This window comes from Notothenia rossii (assembly GCF_949606895.1).
Source record: "Notothenia rossii genome assembly, chromosome: 1".
Classification (NCBI taxonomy): Eukaryota; Metazoa; Chordata; class Actinopteri; order Perciformes; family Nototheniidae; genus Notothenia; species Notothenia rossii.
This window is the reverse complement of record NC_136912.1, coordinates 9,998,366-10,022,276: the sequence shown is the minus strand read 5'-3', so window position 1 is coordinate 10,022,276 and position 23,911 is coordinate 9,998,366. Positions and strand designations below refer to the sequence as shown.

The window sequence follows — 23,911 nt, the reverse complement described above, 5'->3', positions numbered from 1 at the left end:
CCCCATTGTAGTATATTTGCCTGAACCCACGCTGACATCTGCAGAAATGAGAACGAAGACATATTGGGGGCACATGAACAAGGTATATGTATTTTGTGTGAGAGTTAGTTACAACATATAGATACAGCAAAACTAGTCAGTTCATATTACATGGTTTTATAAAACAGAGCCAAAAACATGCCAGAAATAGGTAGTCTACATTGAATTTTGCCAGGCTATATGAAACACTTTAAACACATATGTTTGGAGCAATGATACATCTGACCATACTTGTTCCCAAAAGCTACTCACATTTTAATGTTGCTTTGCAGGCTTTCACAAAACATGAGCTTCCCCTGAAGTGTGCCTAGGGGACACCTGATTTAAAATCAAAACGATAAGCAAACAAGACCAATCATACATTAGTACTCTCTCTATAGCATAACGATGACGACATAAGAATAACATGATCTTTGGAGTTAAATGTACTTTCGGAGAGTCCAACATGGAGATAGTAAAGGGTTCTTCAAACGGAAGTTCCGTAAATTACGAGGTGCATTGAACGGGACATGAAGATAAACAGACGCACATCATGCGGCAGAAGAAGGTTAGCAACGCTACGGATTATTTAGCTAACGATACGTGTATTTAAAGGTAACATTTTCCTCCGTGTGCTGCATATTTTCCGTCTCTAAATCTAATAATATCCAGGTAAGCGTGTCTGATGTTAATGCCCTTGTCAGCTCACGTTAGCTAAAGTTACACAGCTGTTAAAGTTAGCTAATGCTAATAACCGTTGCTACAACAACGTCTAGGGCGACTAACGGTCAAACATTAACGGCTTCTTGTAACTATGATATTGTGTCAGCAGTAACAGCTTTTTATTAAGTGGTCAAATTTCTCCCTGGTGAACTTTGACATTCACATGTTTTTTCTGTGTAGCTAAAGTTAGCCACATCATGTTGAACATAATGTGCAACAGGCCATATCAGTGTGGGCCTCTTCGTACCTGAATGTTACATAACAACAACCAGAGGTGGAAGAAGTACTCAGATCTTGTACAAAAGTATTAGCATAAAAATGTGCTTAAAGTTCCAAAAATAAAAGTACTCACTATGCAGATTGGTCCATTTCAGAATAATATATATGATTTGTTTTATAATCATTGATCATTAAAGTGTTGTCAAAGCTGGTAAAGGTGCGGCTAGTTTGTATGACTTTGTATACTGCAGGGTAGCTGTTGAGTTTACTCCAGGTGGAACTAAAGTCTGATTTATATAGTGTTGATTATATTTCACATAACAATCCAAATCTTCAAAGTAACTAAAGGCATGAAATATATGTAGTTGAGTATTAAAATGAAACCATCAAAATGAAACCATCAAATCAAAGCAACACTAATTTTCACTTCACTCGTTTTTATGCATACTTCCCTGAAATCCAAACAGCAGGAAATGATTCTGGCCATCTGACTGACCTTTGATCTGCTCTCTCGCTCTCTTTCTGCCTCTCATGTGTTCAGGCGCTCACTTTGACTAACACACACTCTCAGGATGGTGTCATACAAGTTGCTGAACCCTGAAGATGTGCAGTTTTCCAGTGCCGTTCTGTCCGAAGAGCCGGTCCGGGAAGAACATCCAGTGAGTTTATTTCTACTTCTTCCTCTGCCTCCAACACACGGCACACAGTTTTTTTTAAAGTGCAAATGGTTGGTTCCTTTCTGTGATTTAAATCCTTTCTGCAGAAACGTTCTGCTCTTTCTTCTGGCTGCACATTTTTTGTGGCATATTTGACATACTACATGCAATGCTCTCATTATTTGAGATAGTTTTATCTTCCTAAACGCTGAATGTACTTCCCTACTTTCAGCTTCTCAATTGTGAGAATTTGCTGCTTTTCTTCGACCTAATTGATAGGAACTAAATGTTTGTTGGTTTTGGACTGTTAGCTGAAGAAAATAGGACATTTGAGACAACAAGCTTGGCTTTAAAGGTCCCATGTCATGCTTTTCTGGTTATTACCTGTCCCCTTGTGAGTTATGGAGCTTTTTCTGCATGTAAACGGTCTGCAGAGTCACAAACCCTCAAAGTACACCCTGTAGCGAGTAAAACTCTAACACAGAAAAGACCTGTCTATGCTGCCCCAGAACGCCTCGTTGGGGATTTCTCTTTTTCCATTGTTTACTTCTTGGTTATAATGACGTATTTGGGTATAGTGACGTTATTTCCGCGGAGCCGTTACGTTTGGGCCAATCTGCGGACTTCCTCACACACACACACTCGGCGGGACGTTGCGAGGCTCGCTGCTGCGAGGAGAGGGACACTGTGAGCCGGCTCACTGGTGTGGGGTCGGCGAGACAGCGAGACACCGCAGAACTCAGCCTGAGCGCGCACACAAACTCCCAGCCAGGCTGCGGGTGTGTGTGTGTGTGTTCGGGCTGGGTTTTGCTGTGTCTCGCTGTGTCTCGCTGTCTCACAGACGGCCACTGGGCTCACAGGGAGGGGGGGGGGGCGGGGGGGCAGGAGCTCCAACAAGCCGTTTAAGACAGAGAGTGAATACACATACTATACAGAGATGCTGTATGAGAAACAAATGTGCGTTTGGAACATTGCACAATATACATTTATTTTAGTATACCTTGGGGGACCTTTCAAGAAGTTGTACATTGAATTTTTCACAATTATTTTCAATTTTGAGAACAAATAAGTTATTGATCAAGAAAATAATTAATGATTTTATAAAAACAAACCAGAGCTCACAGCCATAGTTTGTTTCTGTTATTGTTCAAGAAGATGTTTTCCAGTAAATCAATGGAGAGCTGATAAAAGTGTATCCAGGTTCGACCTGTTGTCTTTGAAAATGTTTTTAAGTTGCACTTTAGGCTGCTTTAGGATTGTTTTTTTCCGCCTGTAAACGAGAAGAATTTCTGCATAATTTGGGTCTGTGACGCTCAAAATATGTATTTCATAATTAACTAAATAAAAAAAACCTCACTGTTGGGTATCCATACTGAGAAGGATCAGCCATTATTATTAGTATACATTTGTTGAATGGTTGCCATTTGGTGCTTTTTCCAGTTTTGATTATTTTATTTCCTTTTAGTTTTTCCAATATCCCATTTTAGATTGTCCCACATGTTGTTTGTGTTTTGAGTCTATACCACACTGCTGTTACTGCCTGTTTTATACACTCTTGAAAAATACTTAAATACTAAAATATATGTAAGATTCAAAGGTTTTATCATCATATGCTCAGCAGCTACAGTGTAGAAATGGCAATGAAATTCTTCTGACCTGAGCTCCTCCAACAATGCAACATTTATATAATAAAATACAAAAATACAAAATAAAAAGTAGTAGAAAAAAAGTCTATACATGTCAATAGAATATGAAATTAAATAATGTAAATGAAGACAAAATTAAATACGGTTTATTGCGGTGATAACTATTTATAAATGAGTATATTGCAAGATGACAACAGGAATGTTTTTCGGGGCACTTAACAGAGCTCAGGTATAGGGTAGTTTCCCCATGCCTGAAAGGAATCAGATGTTTTTCCTACAGTGTAAAGTATTTGATTGTGTTCCTCTTGGTTTCTTCTCTGACTGTGCTTCCTGTTTATTTCCCTTGTTGTGTGTTTAGGTGCGTGAGCCAGAGGAAGCGTCGCTGCTCCCTCGGCGCCGTGGCTGCTCCGGCACCACGGCGCTGCTGGTGATCGGCTGCCTGCTGCTGCTGCTCTGTGGAGGCTGGGTGCTGGGCACCATGTTCTGGCTGCACCGTCCCTCCAGCACCCAGCCGTACAGACGTCCGTCACCGGCCTCTGGACACGCTCCAGACTCTCGAGTAGAAACGGGAGTAAACGACACTGCAGCAGCCGCTTCCCGCCGCGAGGCCTGCAGCTTAATCCCCGAGGCGTGGAGGTTCGACTGCTACCCAGAGAGAGGGGTGGTTGTGACCCGAGAGCTGTGTGAGGCGAGGAACTGTTGCTTCATCCCAGCATCCTCTCCCTCCTCCTCTGCATCCCGCCCATCAGGGAGGAACGGCATCCCGTGGTGTTTCTATCCCGAGGACTTCCCTTCATACTCGCTTGTGTCGATGAATGACACATCGCTGGGACAAAAAGGGACGCTCGTACGGGAGGTGAAGACCTACTACCCTGCGGACATCCTCACTCTAGAGGTGGAGATACGACACGAGACGGACTCAAGGCTACGAGTCAGGGTGAGTGGGTGCGGGAGTGAGCATTCAGTCATATTTGTACAAGTTACTCAGCATGCACTTGCAGTTTTTGTACAGGAACTTAAAGAGGACATTATCTGTTCATTGTCAGGTTCATATTTGTAGTTAGTGTCTCTCCTGTGACATGTCTCCGTGCTTTAATGTTCAAAAAGCTCTTTATTTTTCTCATACTGCCTGTGCTGCAGCACCTCTTTTCACCCTCTGTCTGAAACCAGAGCCCAGTCTGCTCTGATTGGTTAGCTGGCCGGCTCTGTTGTGATTGGTCAACCTCTTAGAGATGTCCCGCCCCTTAGCCTATCACGTGCAATGTGTTGGGAGTGGTATCCAATAAACGTGCGAGTGTTACATTGTGATGTCACCATGTTATGGAAGTAAACAAAGGAGCCAAATGGAGGCGTTTTACGGGAGGGGGGGGGGGGGGGGGTGGTGTGTGTAACTTTAGACCATTGAAATCCACAAAAACCTACAGTATGTAACACACAACAGGAAAGGGAAGATATGGCCTCTGAGAAATGGCATTTATTGTCCAATGAGATCAAAGCCAATCCTTTTACAGCAGGTGGAGATAAAGCTGTCATAAACTGGAATAGGTCAGTTGATATCATTTTTGTTTCACACGTTACATAACCATTTTTATTTTTCTTATGTTTCGCAATCTAGATTACCGACCCGGCTAATTCTCGGTTCGAGGTTCCCATCTCCGTTCCCGCTGCCACGAAGAAAGCAGACAGTCCAGAATACATCGTGGAGATTTCCAAGCAACCGTTTGGTCTCATCGTGAAGAGGAGATCTACAGGAGCAGTGCTGTAGGGCTTAAATAGGAAGCGTTAGGATAAGAAAGAAGGATGTTCACAATCTGATATTAGTATGTTGAATACAAGACAAAACACATTTCATTGTAAGAATAATCAAACATTGATTATGGCTGAATGATATAAAGAAAATCATTTATCAAAATTGTCCTTTCAATATTGATATTTTGACAATATTGGGGGGTTTGAGTTGATTTTTTTTTTTTTTTTTTCGAACGTATAAAACAATAATACAAAAATATATATTAAATTATTATACTGTGCAAACTCAAGCAGGGTAAAATTGATGAACAACAAATATGATTGACTTACAAATAGTTAATGTAAACTTTAACATTGATGCTTTCACAACATATTTACACAATGAGAATAGTGTTGAAGAATAATTCTCAGTAATGTGGATGTTTTGACTAAGTGGGCAAATAATACAACACTTATTGCATTCTTACACAGTTAGTTAGGACATTTCTACGATATCAGAAAGCTCCGTTAACATTTATAATGACCTCCATAAAATATCGTTATATTGCCCAGCCCTATAGATAATAATAATAATTAACATTATATCACTCTCTCTTCTCTCTGCAGTCTGAACACCACGGTGGCTCCTCTCCTCTTCGCGGATCAGTTCCTCCAGCTCTCCTCCTCCCTGCAGAGTCAGTTCATCTACGGGCTGGGAGAGCATCGATCCTCCTTCCTGCACGACGTGCACTGGAACACGCTCACCATGTGGGCCAGAGACGTGCCCCCCACGGTAGGAGAGGCCTGTTTATGTCACTCTTCTGCTTATAGTTTGAGTTTTTGGGCAAGACGGTGCCTTTAATTCAGATGCAGTGTTGAAAGGGGGAGAGAAGGAGATGCAATTGTTAACACATTTTAGCCGCACACAGATATTCATATTCAACTGATAGGACTTTTATTAGGTTTTCAACATGATATCAAATCAATAAACTTATAATAATGATAATAATAATCAATTAGATTTTTAAGCGCTCTTTTCATTTGAGTAAACAAAACTCAAAGTGCTACAGAGTGAAATGGTTCAAACCAAACTACAACAAAATATATATTTAATAAAGTAAACAACAAAATAAAAACAGTGACGTTTAGGCCGGCATGGCAACAAGTGGGGGTTTTAAAGGTCTAGCAAAAGCTATTCTAAAAAGATGTAAAACAAGCCCCCAGGAAGTGCGCCGGACTCTGACGGCGGTACTACAACTTCCGTATCAGTCCGTGACGTCACCCGGCCCAGAAAGACTTTTCCCCATTGGCTAACATTGGGAAAGAAACGTCTGTAAATCAGCGGATACTTTTTTTAAAACTAAATAAAGTACCCAGTATGAACTATTTTATAACCCTTATTAGAATCATTAAGTCCTTAAAGTTGTAAAATGCACCAAAAGCCGAATCTAGATGTATTTTCTGTCTCCATTCTTTCTACTGAGCCGAGAGTGGGAGCTCCAGGGGTGGAGCTTAAGGGGCGCATGCTCTGTGAGCGCACATACGGGTTCTTCTGCTCTGGCAGCCAGGCATGACGGATAATCTGTGACGTTTCGCTCTCTCAAAAGTTGGGCCATTTTGTCCTCATGCGCCAATGAGCAGCTTTCATAGGAAAGAACGAGACCCCCGCCTGCCACGCTGTATCCAGTTCTTATTATACATCCATTGTGCAAAATGGTTCAAACCAAACAACAACAAAATATATATATATATATATATACATTTAATAAAGTAAACAAAATAAAAACAGGGACGTTTAGGCAGTCATGGCAACACGTGGGGGTTTTAAAGATCTAGTAAAAGGCTATTCTAAAAAGATGTGTTTTTGAACAACATGAAACACCCTTTAATTTACTGCAACATGTCGGGAAACCCCCCTCAAGGCGGCCCCATGCATAGCGCACCGTGAAATGCTGCTTCTTATCTTAAGTTTCGTTGCCTTGCTCCGCTCCGGGGGGCTGAAAAGCTGGTTCAAGGGGCCCCCAGTGAATGTTTGCCTAGGGCCCCCCCCACACTCTAGAATCGGCACTGATTATAATTATATAGAAATAGACATGATACAAAAAGTATGAATGAACCAAAACCTCAACCAAAAAAAATCAAAATAAGTTAACTTAAATAAATACATTAAATGAAAAGTAATGCATAATTAATACTTTTTTTTTTAAAATAAAAATAAAAAGAAGAGGGGTAAAGTGTGAAAAATATCTGTTAAGGAGTTACATTGGGAGTTAAATTGAATCTGTAGTTATATAATATTCAATAATTGTGTTCTGCTCTTTAATATAGGAACAGACCAACCTGTATGGAGCTCATCCATTTTACCTGGCCATGGAGGAGGGGGGGGACGCACACGGCTTCTTCCTGCTGAACAGCAACGCCATGGGTCAGTCAGGTTCCACTACGTACACTCACACACATCAGCAGCTGATTCTTCCAGTGTTGCGACAGTTCATGTGACAGGATGAAGCAATACAAACGGAAGCCTCTCAGTGTCACAGAAGCACGAGTTTCATTCAATATAAACTCCCCAGTGTGGTGCAAAGAAGTCATGTGGAGGTCCGGCTGTATTTTTAAGATACTAAGCTTACGGAAAGGTGGAATTGATTTGTGAACGAAGTCAAAGTTAAACTTCATTGATTTCATTTGAGCCCGAAAAATAAGGAATGTTGAAGATTAGCTTTTAATGCTATATTACAGATATTTTTTCTTTATATCAATTTCCATCTGTTTTTTACTAAACATCTAAAATATATAAAATATGTGTATTTACTCATTATTTCCTGTGTAAAATATTTTATTTATTTGCTTTTTGTTTCATGGATGTGAGTTTCTCCTGGATCCCTTATCGTAGATCATTAAGATTTTAATCAGCAGTGTCTCTGTTCCTCAGATGTGGCCCTGCAGCCGGCCCCCGCCCTCACCTGGCGCACCATCGGAGGAATCCTTGACTTTTACGTCTTCCTCGGGCCTGATCCTGCTTCAGTGATTGGACAGTATGTGGAAGTCATCGGTCAGTAAGAGTCTTCTTGGATGTAGTATTACTTTATTTGGGATAAAAACCAACAGACATAAAAAAAAAAACAGATATTGGCAGACATGACTATCTCATTTGCAAAAGGGGGGGGGGGGGGACAGTGCCAGATCATCTGGGTAAACAGTGCGTCCTAGCCATCACTGATGCAGGAGTTTGCTGGCTTGTGGGACGAAAGATAGCCTAGATCTGTTATTTTTGAACAGAGGGGCACGATACCTCCGCCCGGATGGCAACAGTTCAAAGTATGAGGCAAGAGGGTCCTAAAACTCTGTCCTTGTCAATTTACTGGACAATGTTATGACCCTCCTGACTGACTTTTTCTGTGCCTCAGTGGCGTTGCCGAACCAGCACATGATGCCGAAGGAGAGCACACTTTCAATAAAAGCATGATAAAACATCTTCACCATTCTGTTGCCGACATTAAAAGACAATCATTTACGTAAAAAAAACATTCTTTGTTGAGACTTGGCATTTACTTTCTCAGACCCAACATCCCATCTGAGCTTGTGGTCAAACACCACACCAAGACGTTTGTACTCAGTGACACATTGAATGGGCTCGCTATTTAAAAGAGTAGGGTTGGGCGATTGTGCTATTATTAAATCAATTTCCATCTCCTTTGTTTTTGGTGTTTAGAAGCAGGTTTGACTTCTCACACCAGTTAATAAAGAAGTCAAGGACAGGCCCATGCTCCTCTTCCTCATCAAATAGGAGGCTGACCAGGGCCGTATCATCTGCATACTTAATAAAGTGCCTATTGGGAAAAGTGTTGATGCAGGAGTTGGTATATAAAATAAATAAAAGAGAGGATAAGACACATCTCGGGTGAGCCTATCCAGGTAGTTATTGTATCAGAAAGTGCCATGCCTATTTTGACCTGCTGAGTTCTACAGCGGAGGAAGTCAACGATCCAGGAGATCAAACCAGGTTCAAGTGAGAATTCTTCAGTTAAAATATTTGCTAAAATACTTGGCTTGATGATGTGGGACTGTTTATAGTAGCTGCATGACTCTAGCATGTCCTACAGTGTGTACAAATAGTATCAAGAGACAGACCCAAGGGTACACCGATATGAACAGATTGGCTTGCAATGAAAACTTATTTCTGTAGAGTAGCTACTGTGCATTTTGTTGCAAGAAAAATATGAACATGACAGAAAACACTGATTTGTGATGTCATCTTTTAGTCATTCTTCATTTTGATATTGTTTAATATAAAGTGTTTTCATAACATACGGCAGTTCAATCTAAAGAAATTAGTGAAACACTTATTTTATTCTTGATGTCCTCACTCCTCAATTCAATTCAATTCAATAGCTTTATTAACACGACCATAATTACATACAGTATTGCTAAAGCTCGTTATAGTTGCAACATCCATACACAAATACATCCATTTAAACAAACTGCTACATTCGGAGCATAAGCAAACTACTCTCTCTCTCCACCCTCCGTGTTTCCTCAGGTTACCCAGCGATGCCCATCTACTGGGCTTTAGGCTACCATCTCTGTCGCTGGGGCTACAACACGAGCGACTCCACCTGGGAGATGGTCAAGAGCCTGAGGAATTATAAAATACCCCAGGTTAGGATTACCCAGAAGTCTGTTTGTGTTTATGTCAGTATTTTCTGTTCGTTCTTCTATGTAAGTAATTGTTCTTGGTGTGGATTTGTTCACAGGACGTCCAGTGGAACGACATCGACTACATGGATCAGTTCATGGACTTCACCTTTGACTCCAAAACGTTCGGCACACTGCCCGACATGGTGAAAGATTTGCATGTTCATGACCAGCGCTACGTCATGATTCTGGTACACATGAGTTTGTATTTGCTCTTCAGTCTGTGTACTTTGTCTGTTGTGGTGTATTTGTTTAATAGCTGTGCCCCCCCCCCCCCCCCCTTGCAGGACCCCGGGATCAGCAGCTCTCAGCCTGAGGGATCTTACTGGCCGTACGACGAGGGGCTGAAGAGAGACGTCTTTATTAAAGACGCCGAAGGAAAGACACTCATCGGAAAGGTGAGACACTGTAATAATGTTTCACCAACAACATCCCATGACACAATTTAACTCTCGCCTTTCAAGGTTCCCATGGGTTCTTAAATTCATTAACATTTTATGAAGTTGAGGAGAAAAAATCAAGACCTTGAATGTTTTTTTTCTTTGATTTAAAGGGGACCTATCATGCAAAATGCACTTTTGTACGTCTTATATACATGAGTATGTGTCCCCGGTGTGTCAGGGAACTCACCAAGTGTCAGAAAACACAACCCTCTCTTTTCCTCCATACCCAAATCTCTAAAAACGGGGCTGCAACGGAGCTGATTATTACTTGAATTGTTCTGATGTCAGGAAAGGGGTGCTCCGCCTATATGGGCAACTCTCCACCTATCAGGGGAATGAGAGACCGCTCGAAAGCGCTGGAGACGCTGTAGTACATATGCCAGGCCTGTAAGTGGCGCTGCAGTCTGCCACAAAAGCAGAATCAGCCCTTGCAAAAACAGGGCTGGAAAAGAACAAATAGAGCGAAATGAGGCATGGCTAAATTGCATGATCTGTTTGGTATTTTGAAAAAAAGACTTCACAGACATGTTTTATATAGGTATCGCCCTACAATATATGTTTCAATTATAGCATGATAGGTCCACTTTAATATAAGAATAAAAGTGACTTGTTACTGTAAGAGCAATAAGACCGTAGTGAGTTCAGAGAATACTTTTCCAATACACCTTAAACAAGCAGAAACACGTTAACATGTAGAAAAGTGATTTTATTCTACTCTGTCTGCAGGCTATCATCCAACGCCGTTATGTTTTAACCACAGAAGGCTTCTTAGGCTATATATGAATTGTTACTAACAAGCTAAAAAAAAATATTCCACTTTTTATATGTCTTACACTTTGTCACTTTGGACCCTTGCATTTGAAGAAATTGGGCTTTCAAGGTCTTTGAAAAGTCCTTGAACTGGAAGGTGTGAGACTGAGTATATTAGAAATAAGACCTTCCCTCTCTTGCTCCAGGTGTGGCCGGGTCTCACAGCTTATCCTGATTTCTCGAATGAAGTGACTCATGAATGGTGGTACGAAAACCTTCTGAGGTTCCATGAGAAGGTGCCATTTGATGGGTTATGGATTGTAAGTATAGAAATGTCAGCCATTATTTAAAAAGGGACTCTCTGAACTTCCTTATATCTTCTCTTTGACCTCTGTCTCATCCGTGTTTAGGACATGAATGAGCCGTCAAATTTCGTGGATGGATCTACTAATGGCTGTCCTTCAAACAGTCTGGAGAATCCTCCTTACACACCTGGTGGGATCTCAAGCACACATCTAAACAAACCTGACATATACAACATTACAGAGTACATATAATGGTCAAATTCAAAATGGTATTCGTCTTATTTTTAGGTATACTAGGAGGTTTGCTCCGAGCCAAAACTTTGTGTGCCACTGCCCAGCAGAAGCAGTCCATTCACTACAATATGCACAGCCTCTATGGACTCATGGAAGCTAAGGCGTCTGCAAGGTAAAGACCCATAACACACACATAAAAGATCTTGAACATAATTTATGTACATCTTCTTATTGTTTTTTCATGTTTTGTGTCCTCTTGTCCAGCGCCATGAAGCGGATCGTGGCGAAGAGACCGTTTGTGATCTCTCGCTCCACCTTCCCCTCTCAGGGCATGTACTCCGGTCACTGGCTGGGAGACAACAGGAGCCAGTGGAAAGACATGTACGCTTCTATAGCAGGTTAGACACAAGCATTACACATTTCTACAGTTATGAAAATCACGTTTTTAAGGAAATCTATACAATTAGAAGTTTGGTGGTATAGAAAAAACATGTTGTATTTTCAACTGGCAGCCGAGAGGTGATTATTAAAGCATTTAAGAATATACACACATACAGTATAAGTGTTTATTCTGCATTAATCTGATATTAACATTGTGTTTATCCAAGCTTCATCTAGGAATTATTAGTTTGGTTTGATCGAAATAGACAAAAGGGTTACTTCATTATATAAAAAGGGCTGTTTGTTGACAGTATACATATTCAGACTTTTTACAATTTTTCAGAAATTAGGTAGATCAAAAGTAAGTCAGCGGACGAAAACATTCTTCCAAATGATGTTGCTCATGTCTCTGAAGGTGTGTGATTTCTTTGCTAAGACCTAAGCAAAAGTGACCAAAAAAGCAAACTAGTTAACAATTTTGAATATATTTATACGATTTTACGATACATATGTTGTGGTATAACTACTAATTTCAAGATTTATTCTAAAAAACATGGTTTCAAATGTTTCATTGCACACGCTACTTTACGCTTATTCTGTAAACTACAGGACGGTTATGAGGAAGAGTAACCCCACCACCATGTTTTTTTTAAGCATGTTTAAACGTGTCTCTGTCATGTTAGTGCCTGTTTAGAGTCGTCCACCTCTCTGTGTTTTCTCCCTCAGGTATGTTGACCTTTAACCTCCTGGGCATCCCTCTGGTGGGGGCAGATATCTGTGGTTTCAGCGAGGAGCCGCAGGAGGAGCTGTGTGTCCGCTGGACGCAGCTGGGAGCTTTCTACCCCTTCACACGCAACCACAACGCCATCGACATGCGGGTCAGACGATAACCACAAAGCACAAAAGCTGTTCTGTCCCTCAGTTCTTTATAGAAATCTCCTGTAACACATTTCTTTGTTTTCTCTTCAGCCTCAGGACCCCACAGCGTTCAGCCCTCTGGCTCGGACAGCGATGAAGCAGGCTCTGCTGCTGCGATACTCTCTCTTCCCCGTCCTCTACACACTCTTCCATCACGCACATGTTCACGGACACACTGTCGCACGGCCGCTCATGTTTGAGTACGTATCAGAACTTGCTTATTAGGATAAAAACGTGGATATATGTACCATGTTGTGATATATAAAAGTGAACCGCAATATCACTGCTCCTTTTGAGGTGAGAGGGCAAATTAAAGCGTCATACATTATACAATGATGGATAATTAAAGCACAGCCAAGAATAAATATGCATGCTCTATTTGGAGATTAGTTTTGGATGCAGCATGATAGCCAACATCAGCATAATTGGATATTGGTAAAAGAGTTTTTAACGCAAGCTTGTAGCAGTAAATGAAGCCATTTCTGGATCTTTTTGTTCTCAACATAGTAAACATGGTATTTAAATGAAGGTTTAAAGTATTGTATTTATTATTTTGGATGGATTAGGATGTTTTTTTCTCACCGTTTGTTTCCTGTGCACTCCAAAGGTTTCCAAAAGATGTGAAAACCTACGGGATCGACAAACAGTTCCTGTGGGGGAAGAGTTTGTTGGTGACACCAGTGCTGGATCCTGAAGTGGACTATGTGGACGGATACTTCCCAGAGGGTCTGTGGTATGACTACTACACGGTAAGACACACACACAGTGTAGTATGATTCAGGAACAACACGGTGTAAACAATCCTCTTCTGTCCACATGTGACCCTCCTCAGGGCGACTCTCTGCACAGTCAGGGGGAAGACCTTCGACTGAACGCTCCTCTGGATAAGATCAACCTGCATCTGCGTGAGGGCTCCATTACTCCAACACAGGTAGAGAAGATTTGTGGTTCAAATTACACTGCAGTTTTTTTAATGATAATATATTTCCGCACTTAAAGGTCCCTCTACTACACTGTACAATGTCAGACAAAGTCGATCACTTCCTTTGGAGATTTTCAGTGCATAGAGTTGCCAGCATAATGGCCACATTTTTGTTATTATATTTTTCAGCATTTCAATTATTATATGTGCAAATATCGTATACAATGCCATAAATAATAAGTGAGATGAAGAAAATAAAAAATACAATGGCATGTTAAAGGAACCCACCTAACATTCAAATTAAGGTGGCTGAATATACTTGCTACCAATTAAAAAAAAAAACAGATAATACATTTTAGATATACCACCACTGTACCATCCTTGAAAAACACAATTTCTTGAGTTTTTAGTCTTTTAAAAGTGTGTATTTTCTTTATAAATGTTTACATGGACTGCGTTCTATGTTTGTAAAATGTAAACTTCTTATATGTTTTATGTGAGGGACTGCGGATGGAAATGAGCTCAAAGCTAAACACTGTTTGATACATTTGAAATACTGTTTGATACATTGTTTTAAGTGTTCATTACTGTGCATTGTCCCTGCCAAATAAACAATTTAAATACAAAATATATACATTCAAAGAAAATACAAAAGGTTCCACTCAAGAAAAACTATAGATCTGAAAGAAACAGAAAATCCTCTACCAGGAAAAAATAAAGGCTGGCATGCAATGGGTGTGAACAAAGATATATTATAATATATCTATTTTTCTGGAGATATTCAAACGAAAACAATTTTGCAGTAATTTAATATCTACGTTAAATCCATTAATATTATCAAGCATCTGTTTTTTAGCGTCTCTAATGAACGCACACTGTACAATCATTCATTTCCCATGTATTTATCTTCCATCTTGTGTGATCAGGCGCCCAACCTGACGCTGTGGGTGAGCAGCGGGCAGCCGCTCCACCTGGTGACGGCGCTCTCTGAGGGCGGAGCGGCCAGCGGGGATCTGTTCTGGGACGACGGAGAGACCATCGACACCTACGAGAACAACCTGTACTCCTACATCCTGTTCAGCGTCGCTCAGGTGATCACACACAACTAGGTCTGCCTTAGAATGAAAATTGATAAAGAGTGGAGAGAATGAACCAACACAATAAAGTTGTGGGAAACTAGCATGCTCCATTGAACTCAGGTAAACAATTCTTAGTGGGTTAATCACTATGAAATGAAAAACAATTGTAAGACCTCGACTACACTGAACTTCTTAACAAGGGAGCAAGCGTATGTGGTTCATCAGCCCACTTTTCAAAGCGTTTCCCCTAATATTTATCATAGCAGAGAATGTTTACATGTCATTAAAAAACTATGCTATGAAACTAAAATTCATCCGTCTATTTTATAGAACGTGATGACATCACAGGTTCTGCATAGTAACGTGGAGGCAACCTACATCACCGTGGAGACGGCCTCCTTCTACGGCGTGAAGCAGAAACCGAGCAGAGTGACGGTGAACTCCCAAGATGCAACGTTCACCTACAGAGACAACCAGGTGAGGAGCGCAGGGTTGGAAACTATCATTGCTGGGTCTCTTGAGCTTTAAGAGGACAGTTCTGATTGTATAAAGTGGGGTTATATGAGGTGCTTATAGTCAAGCTTATTAGCAACAACACTTTAATCAACATTCAATAAGTGTTATCAACCATGAGGACACAAATTCAGAACAGAAAAAAGCTTTAAATAAGCCAAACCAGTTGAAGTGCGACTTTACTTTTAAATTATGATTTAATGTAAGGAAATGTAATATGGCACACCGAAGTACCAACACAGAAGCTGAGCAATGTACTGCCACGGATGAGGGCTTACAAAAATCAATATCAGTTTTAAATGTATGCTATATTTTCATTACTTTACCCTGGCGCCAAACTTACCTTTCTTAAGCCGTTATATCTATCTATGTTCTCTTCAGACTCCTTTGATAACAAGCTATAATTGAACCTAACAGGAAAAGGGGGTTGCTGGTCAAACGCTGCCTTGACTGGTTAGTTTGTTTCGGGTATTGTGTGACTTTTGGTGAATCCAAACACAATAACATAAAACTAACCGATCAAGGCAGACCAGAAACTCCTACTGTATGTTTTGCGTGGTAAAAATACAGTTTTTGTCAATGAAGTGCAGCACTCGTGTACATGTACTAAGTTATTTTCAACCACAGTTTGAATACAAAGTGCAGAGTGCACATAGATACAGTAAGTGAGGTTATCATGTTGTCATGCAGTAGGCTGTTGTATCAGGAAGAAGCTCTTCAGGCTGACTTGTTGTGTTTTCTCTCTGCAGGTGTTAACAGTTGCAGATCTCGGTCTCAACCTCAGTCAGAACTTCACCATCAGCTGGATGTTTTGAATCAGATGTTTTTATTTAATTGTTGGTTTTATTTGCTGTTAAAGTCTCAAGCTGGTACTCTGTACAGTCTTTATGTTTTAGGGAAGTGATGATGTGTAGCTCTGTACTCCAGGACAGTGGAGGTTAAAGAAAGGCAAGGCACTTTTATTTTCAAAGGCACATTTCAGCAATGAAAAAATGCTTTAGATGAACCATAAAAAGCAGTGGGATGAGGTGCAAGACAATCACATTATAAAATGACATTCAATTGGAATTAAAAACCTTATATAAAACAAGACAACCAATAAAATGGATGATAACTGGTTAACATTTTAATTATCATATTTGTTTTGGGTGAAAAGACTCAAGGACCTTTTTTTTCTTTTTTTTCTTGAGGCTTCAATTTTAAACTGTCAATCTGATTTGGTTGCAAACACACTGAAATCAAAGTTCAGATTCATCACTTTAACCTCTGAGTCATTGTTTCATGCCATAATGTGCCGGAGCTGTCTGTGTGTCAGAACATACGAACTGATACTCTGGAGTGAGTCACGTCAAAACACAAACACAAAGGCTGTTGAAACCACAACATGCAACCATTGACCTGCAGTAGTCTGGACACTGCTTTAAAATATCGAATGTATTGCCTGTCAACACGTCGCTGAACTATCCTCTGATTCAAACCAAAAGCTTGTTTTAAATTCTCATCAGCAGAAGGATTATGTGCAATACGAGAAAGAGAGGACGATGTACCTTTCTAGAATTGGAGCGTGAATATATTTCATGATGTGCTTGAGTGTGTCTTTACAGCTTATTGTTGCACTGATTAATTCTGCAGTGTTGTGAAGGTAGATGCAGGTGCCTTATGATTCCTGTTTGTGAGCGTCACTGGGTTTTAAAACGCTGCTGGCTGATAGTACTTCTGCCATGCATGAGGATTACTTTAATGCATTATTGCAGAATACTACAACAGCCATTCATTTTCTGCGTCATGCTACTGTGAGCTTTCGCTGATACATTTCTGTTTGTGCAATCTTTTTGCTTAACTTTGACCGTAATGCTGTGAAATCTGATTTGAATTTATAGTCACAGAACATGGCTGAGAAGAGCTTGCACCTTTTCAAAGCAGATCGTCAATGCATTTGTGCTTTAAAAAAACCAAACAAATATTTATACGCATGTAAAATACGATGCAAAGTTTATTTTACTCTGTTGTGTCAAGGTAACTGTTATTGTGCCTCAAAAAATGCAGTATTTTTCATCAATTGTTGTGTTTATTTTTTGCTTTTTATGAACAAAATAAAAGCTATTCAAGCTCTAACGGGTCTGTGTTTTCTTTTTTATGACACTTTTTTTTTGTGAAGATGAAGTAGTATTTGTTTATTTGTCCCCGAGGGGGAAATGGATTGCAACATATCACAAAGGCATTTAAAAAGATAAGACATACGTCGCTGACAACAACATAGACACAGATGAAAACGAGCAGACATGAAAAACAACAGATAAAATAGAAAAAGTACGCATAATATTTACCCTTATTTAATTTAAATACATTTATTTTTATTTTGCTTGCATTTGGATTTGCTCCTTGAGGTGCTGCAGCCACTAGAGGACACGCTTTCTCACAAAGAGGGACTTATACACTCAATTCTAATCTGTTTTTTAAAGTCTTCTTTAAAAAACGTTTGAGAAAAATGCGAAGAACAAAATCCTTCAAAGCATCCTTGAACAGCGTACTTAAAGGTAGGGTGGGTAGGTAATTCACTTCAGAAACACTTTTTGTTATATTCCATGGAATGCCTCTTAACATCTCGATAAATGTAATTTGTGGAAGCTTTGGCGCTGTAAAAAGCACGACCAGTGATTTTAGCATAACTGCAGATTTTTTTCGGCTGCGTACTTTCACATTCTAGCGCACTCGAGCTGGTTATTTGACCGTCTTATCTTTAATACCCATTGTTAGAGGGAATTACAACCTTTGCATAAGGAGTTACAAGGTTAGTTTTGACCTTATATATTTTACAACAGTTACTAAGGTTGAAAGCCTTCTCTGCATTCACTCGTATCAACAGACAACCAACATTACTATCTCTTTATAATTATAACTTTATTTAATAAGCATCTTTAAAAACTGAGATTTCAAAGTGTGTTTACAGACAAAGCAAAGCAGGTCAGAAAGCAGTATGAGAAATAGTGCTAGTGGAGCCTCGCAGCGGCGAAACTGGCTGCGCCGTATTTGCGTCCCAGGGGCCTCATTTATAAAGGGATAAACGCTCAAAAAATGGCGTACGGCAGTTTCTACGCAATGTTTGCGATTTAAATAAATGTTTGAGATGCACAGGCTGCAGTGCGCTGCGCACAGCTGATTGACAGCTGGGACACAAACCACCAAATACAAAAACATAATTCAGATCCAGTCGTCATGACTCCACTCCGGAGGGATTCCCCGATCATTTCTTACAGTTTCTCATCAAGGGGGGGGGGGGGGGGGGGTCTCCTGTCCCCGGTACAAACACACTGCCTGAGGAAGGCTATGTGTATTTTTTTTGTCATTAACCTTTTTTGGACCACTTATTTATTTATTTTGGTGACGATCCGACCTCCATGCTGCTACTCTGGTTCAAACTGCATCCACCAAACAATATGATTTATCTCCACCTCCCCAAAATAACCAAAATCTGACACGGTGTGAGATGTCTTTTGTAGCTGTTCTTTCGTCATTTCCCGCGATCTTCTTCATGCAGTCAGTCAAAATGAATGAATGAAAGGGCGTTTCTTTGACTATTTATAGGCAAATATGGGCGTTACGTGAAGCTCGCAAAAGCTGCACGCACCGCATTTCGAGTCGGTTGTGATTTATAAAGGGAAACCGGCGTAGGAAGTGGCATACGCACTTTCCTCGCCGGTACGCAATGTTTGGTGAATCGGAAAGTGGCGGAAAATGTATGGACCTATTTTTCGGATTTCTACTACGTAAGCAACCTTCCCACGTCAATCCTACGCACGGCGTTATACATGAGGCCCCAGATGAGGCTCCCTCCGCAAAATGAAGAACCCTTAGCAAGATAAGGCCCCCTCCGCGAGGTGAGGCCCCACGCAGTCTGCGTGATCTGCCTGCAGGGAGGGGCGGAGTAGCCAGAGTAGCAGCATGGAGGTCGGATCGTCACCAAAATAAATAAATAAGTGGTCCGAAAAAGGTTATAATGACAAAAAAAATACACATAGCCTTCCTCAGGCAGTGTGTTTGTACCGGGGACAGGAGACCCCCCCCTTTGATGAGAAACTGTAAGAACTGATCGGGGAATCCCTCCGGAGTGGAGTCATGACGACTGGATCTGAATTATGTTTTTGTATTTGGTGGTTTGTGTCCCAGCTGTCGATCAGCTGTGCGCAGCGTCTCAACTGCAGCATGTGCATCTCAACACCCCCCCTCCGCAGCAACTCTATATCCACCAGTTAAAGGAAATACAACTAATGTGTTGTGTTATAACTCTGTACAATTTACCACATATGGTGCTCTTATAGTTTCCATACCTCCTGTGTTTTACGAGCGACTTATCTAGTCTTGGCAAACGGCATAAAACACGATTAAACATATATAAAACCATGCTCGTATCTACAACCTATAGAAATGCAAAACGGCGTCAGTTTTGACGTAATTCTCTCCTGCTTACCGCATCATTTATGAGAAAACATTTCATAACATTAACACAACATATTCGAGGTGGTTTTAAATAACATATCCGTATTTATTTATTTCTCCCAGTTATGTTTTTGTGTGCACTGAGGAGTCTCAAACAGGCGTTTGTTAAATCATTTTAAGATTGGCTTTAATCAATGTTTGAAAATGCATTCTTCATATATGATAAATGAGAGGTAATATTTTATTTATGGTATTATTTCCACATATTTCTCTCCATTCTTCCTTCTGCCACAGTTTCTCGTCTCTCCCGTTTTTGTGCTTAGTGCGTACGCATGGGTTAGAGTTTGCGTGGAGGACCGCACGTTTTCCCGTCAAGTTAGTATTTTATAAATCGCAAACAGTGCGTAGAAACTGCCGAACGCCATTTTTTCCCAAAAAAAATTCACGTATATCCCTTTATAAATGAGGCCCCTGGTGTTTTCAGTCTGCTCCATGTTAAACCCTGCAGTTATTTACTTTAGAGAGGAGTCTCAGGATGTCGCTCATTAAGATCCACGTTATCTGAGGACTGAGCTCAATTAGCTTGTCTCTTCAAAGTAACATTCTTACATAATTTCTTACATGTTTTTCAAATTGTCTAAAACAGATTGGGTTAAACTCAAGCCACTTTTTAAAACTCATACGGTCTTCATTACCATCTTAACCAGTTAATCTGACCTCCAAACGTCACTTAAACAACCATTAAACAACACTTTTAAAGTTTGTACTCCACATTTCATACGACAGTAAACACATTTCAACCCACTGACTTATAACACTTTTAAATCTTTGCATATACTTAAACAAATCAACTAATACAATGTGGCCACACCTGTCTTTGAGTTGAAATTGTAACCAGTGTTAGGGTTATTTATTTTTGTGCCATCTTTATGATATAATTGTGTTTTTGACAGTTTTATAAACAGTGCGTATAGCCTTTCAAAAATGTACTGAAAACATAAGGAGGATGAATGTGAAAAGAGTTCATGGAGTTTTGGTCAAATGCAGGTCATTGGATATACTAATATATACAATTAAGTCCTCATAGACTTCTGTTTAGCTGGCTGTGTGAAGGGTTGTGTTCTTTATTTTATTTTTGGACATACATTTCAATATGGTAACCGCATAAATCTGCATTCTTTTCAACAGTTTTGAAAACATTTTGTTAGCATATTATAAAAAAATACGCTGCAAACATAAAGTGTTTTGCAGGTGGTAGAGCCATTTTGTGGGAAAGCAAGGAATAATTATTCACAACTTAGTCCACAAAGACGTCTGTTTAGCTGACCGTGTGAAGAGTTTTGTGACTTCAGTTGTGACCGATGCATGTTCGCAGCCTAAGCGTCTGGTTAAGTGCTGCTCTCCATAGAAACTAACCAGAAAACAAGCTGTGAACTCTGAGGGAAAGTGCAATTTCTCATGAGTCATAACACCAAACAAGCATTTGATTGTCCCCCCCCACACACACACACACACGCACACATATATATACACACACACACACGTGCACACACAGACACACACACGAACACACCCTCTGATAGTGAGTGAATGATCCTGCAGTGCTGATAGACCTGCGAAAAAAGTGATGTTTTTGTTGGCCCTGTGCAAACGTTCACAGGCTAACTGTTTCCAGATGGAGGTTTGTGGAGGCACTATATCGTCAAGCGGAGGGGGAGGGAGGAGAGAGAGGGAGAGAAAGAGCAGCGGGGGTCTGTCAAAAGCATTCTGCTCTACTGACGGGGGCATTTCCTGTCTGGATTTGGGAGGATTAAGTATTTGTGTGTGGGGGGTGTTTGTATGGTCGGCATGCAGAGGGAAAGAGGGACTTCATGGGACTTTGAGGGGATTCAGTGCATTAGACTGAACATGCTCCTGATGCCTGTGATGCCTGTGTGGGAGGAATGGATCACATTTAAAAGGAAATAGTGATTAAGAGTCAGGGTTAGAATTGCTTTGAAGAAAAAACAATTGTTGGCACATTGTGTGTTTCCGGGCATGCTAAAGTTGATTGTGTTTTCCCGTATTTATGCAGTTCATTTCCTGCTAAAAGCTTCATGAAATGCTGTATAATGCATTTCTGTTGTTCTGGCATGACATTTGATTGTAGGCCTACTTATTTTTAACAGATGGTTATTGTGCAACAAAGTCTTAGGGGTCATAAAAAAAGCTAAAAGCAGCTTCATTGTCTGATTGTTACTCTCGTTTACTGTCTGGGGGCTTGTTTTAAAATGGGGTTTGTTTCAAAAACAGTTCAACAACACAAACGACAGCTTTAAATTTCAGGTTCATATTTGTATTCTGTGTCTCTACTGTGACATGTCTCCAAGCTCTAATGTTCAAAAAGCTCTTTATTGTTCTCATACTACCTGTGCTGCAGCACCTCTTTTCACCCTCTGTCTGAAACCAGAGTCCAGTCTGCTCTGATTGGTTAGCTGGCCGGCTCTGCTTCTCTCAGCAGGGAACACAGGGATTTTAGTCTTTGCAGACCATTTACAAGCACACAAACCTACAGTATATAACACACTACAGGAGTTGGAAAACCCCAAAAGGGCCTCTTTAAATGGTTTGTGCTCCTTAGATTCTTAGGAAAACCAGTTTTTTGAATTATTTCTTTACAGGTATAAACCTTTGTTAAGTTTGTGATTAAAGCTAGATTTTAGTTATTGATCGGATACATACTGTATGGACATGGAAACATACTGTAAAAGTCAAAATGATGCACATGGGAAAACAGATGTTCTGTCACTTGTTCAGTCCGTGTTACACTCCTTGGCCTTCACACCTGCACCCTCTTTAAAGGCGTGGTGCGACTGCAGCTCCTTGAAAGCACAAATCAAACAACCAGTCACATATTGACTCTGTTATCAGATTAACCTTTCTTAATCTTGCTTTCCATTTTCGATTTGTTCTCTTTCATTTAACTAAAGCAGTGTACAGTGTGTGTGTGTGTGTGTGTGTGTGTGTGTGTGTGTGTGTGTGTGTGTGTGTGTGTGTCTGTGTGTGGATGATGATCATCTGATTTTAGTGTATATAGAATGAAAGCCTCTGACCCCTGACATAGAGAGGAAGATGATGATTCATTAACATGTGGACTAAGATGTGATGGTCACCGTTAAGTTGGCTCATCCATTTCAGCCTGAACACTTCTTCAGCTCGATGCAGAGTTCACAAGAACAGAGAGAGTGAGCCAAAATTCAGAAAAAAGCTCAAAGACGTTAAAACACAGCCCTCTGTAGAATTTAAAGAGGCCCTTTTATGTTTTTTGGGGTTTCCTGTAGTGTGTTATATAGGTTTTAGTGCATGTAAATGGTCTGCAGAGGCTAAAATCATCCCTGTGTTTTCTCCAGAGCACCGGGGGCCAAATCAGGCCCTTGGTGGATTTAATTTCGGCCCGCAGGATAATTTCTAATTACTATTAGATCTGGTCTGCCGGTATATTGCACGCACACCTTCACTCCATCCTGAGGGTTTCCTCAGCTCAGAACCTGAGCCCAAACATTGATGAACTTGCACCCAAGATGAGATGCCAAGTATCTGCTTGAACTAGCATCACAGAGCAGCAAACTGAGTTTAATGGATGTTTCCTTCTACACTTTCTTTCTTGAGACAACACGGCATGTTTGGTTTTTTCTTTGAGGGGAATAGTTTTTTTGAAGCTGTTGTTGGCCTGTGGAAAAATGTAATCATAAGAAATGACTCTGGAAAAGCTGCAGATAGAGCCATAAGAAATGAATGCAACTGATTATTTAATGTTGTTTTTATAGGCAATAATTTAAGCTTTGTTAGTTCCAGGTTTAATATGTGCAATAAGTTCATTTCAATACGTTTTGCAATAAACATTGAACCAGTCCGGCCCTCGACTAGTACCCATTTTTTAATGTTGGCCCAATGTGTATTTGAGTTTGACACCCCTGCTCCATTGGGAGTTTCTCTCCAACACACTCCCCCCCTGCCTGAAACACCTCCATTGAACTCCTTTGTTTACTTCCTGATTATAGTTACATCACTTTGTAACACTCAACTTCTATAATGTAAATGTAAATGTAGAGAACATTTAAAAGAATGATACATAAACTGTTCAACATTGTGGAAAAATGGTGGCTCTTATGAAATATATCCTCATGATTTATTGCACTTATTGCTATGGATACAAGTGTCAGCTGAATTAAGTATAATGTATAGTCATTGTGCATGTTTATATG

At 40.4% G+C, this 23,911-nt stretch overlaps 1 protein-coding gene across 1 annotated transcript; it reads left to right on the top strand.

The window, feature by feature from the left end:
• The first annotated feature begins 539 nt into the window (after positions 1-539).
• gaa2 (alpha glucosidase 2) lies at positions 540-17,345 on the top strand. Its single transcript, XM_079673834.1, has 21 exons — positions 540-690; positions 1,502-1,619; positions 3,621-4,199; positions 4,878-5,023; positions 5,618-5,783; positions 7,319-7,415; positions 7,923-8,042; positions 9,531-9,649; positions 9,745-9,876; positions 9,973-10,083; positions 11,085-11,198; positions 11,289-11,373; positions 11,472-11,589; positions 11,682-11,815; positions 12,525-12,676; positions 12,768-12,916; positions 13,324-13,465; positions 13,549-13,647; positions 14,565-14,729; positions 15,048-15,194; positions 15,980-17,345. The coding sequence occupies exons 2-21, from the start codon at positions 1,533-1,535 to the stop codon at positions 16,043-16,045; spliced, it is 2,928 nt and encodes a 975-aa protein (XP_079529960.1). The 5' UTR covers positions 540-690; positions 1,502-1,532; the 3' UTR covers positions 16,046-17,345.
• The last annotated feature ends 6,566 nt before the right edge of the window (positions 17,346-23,911 follow it).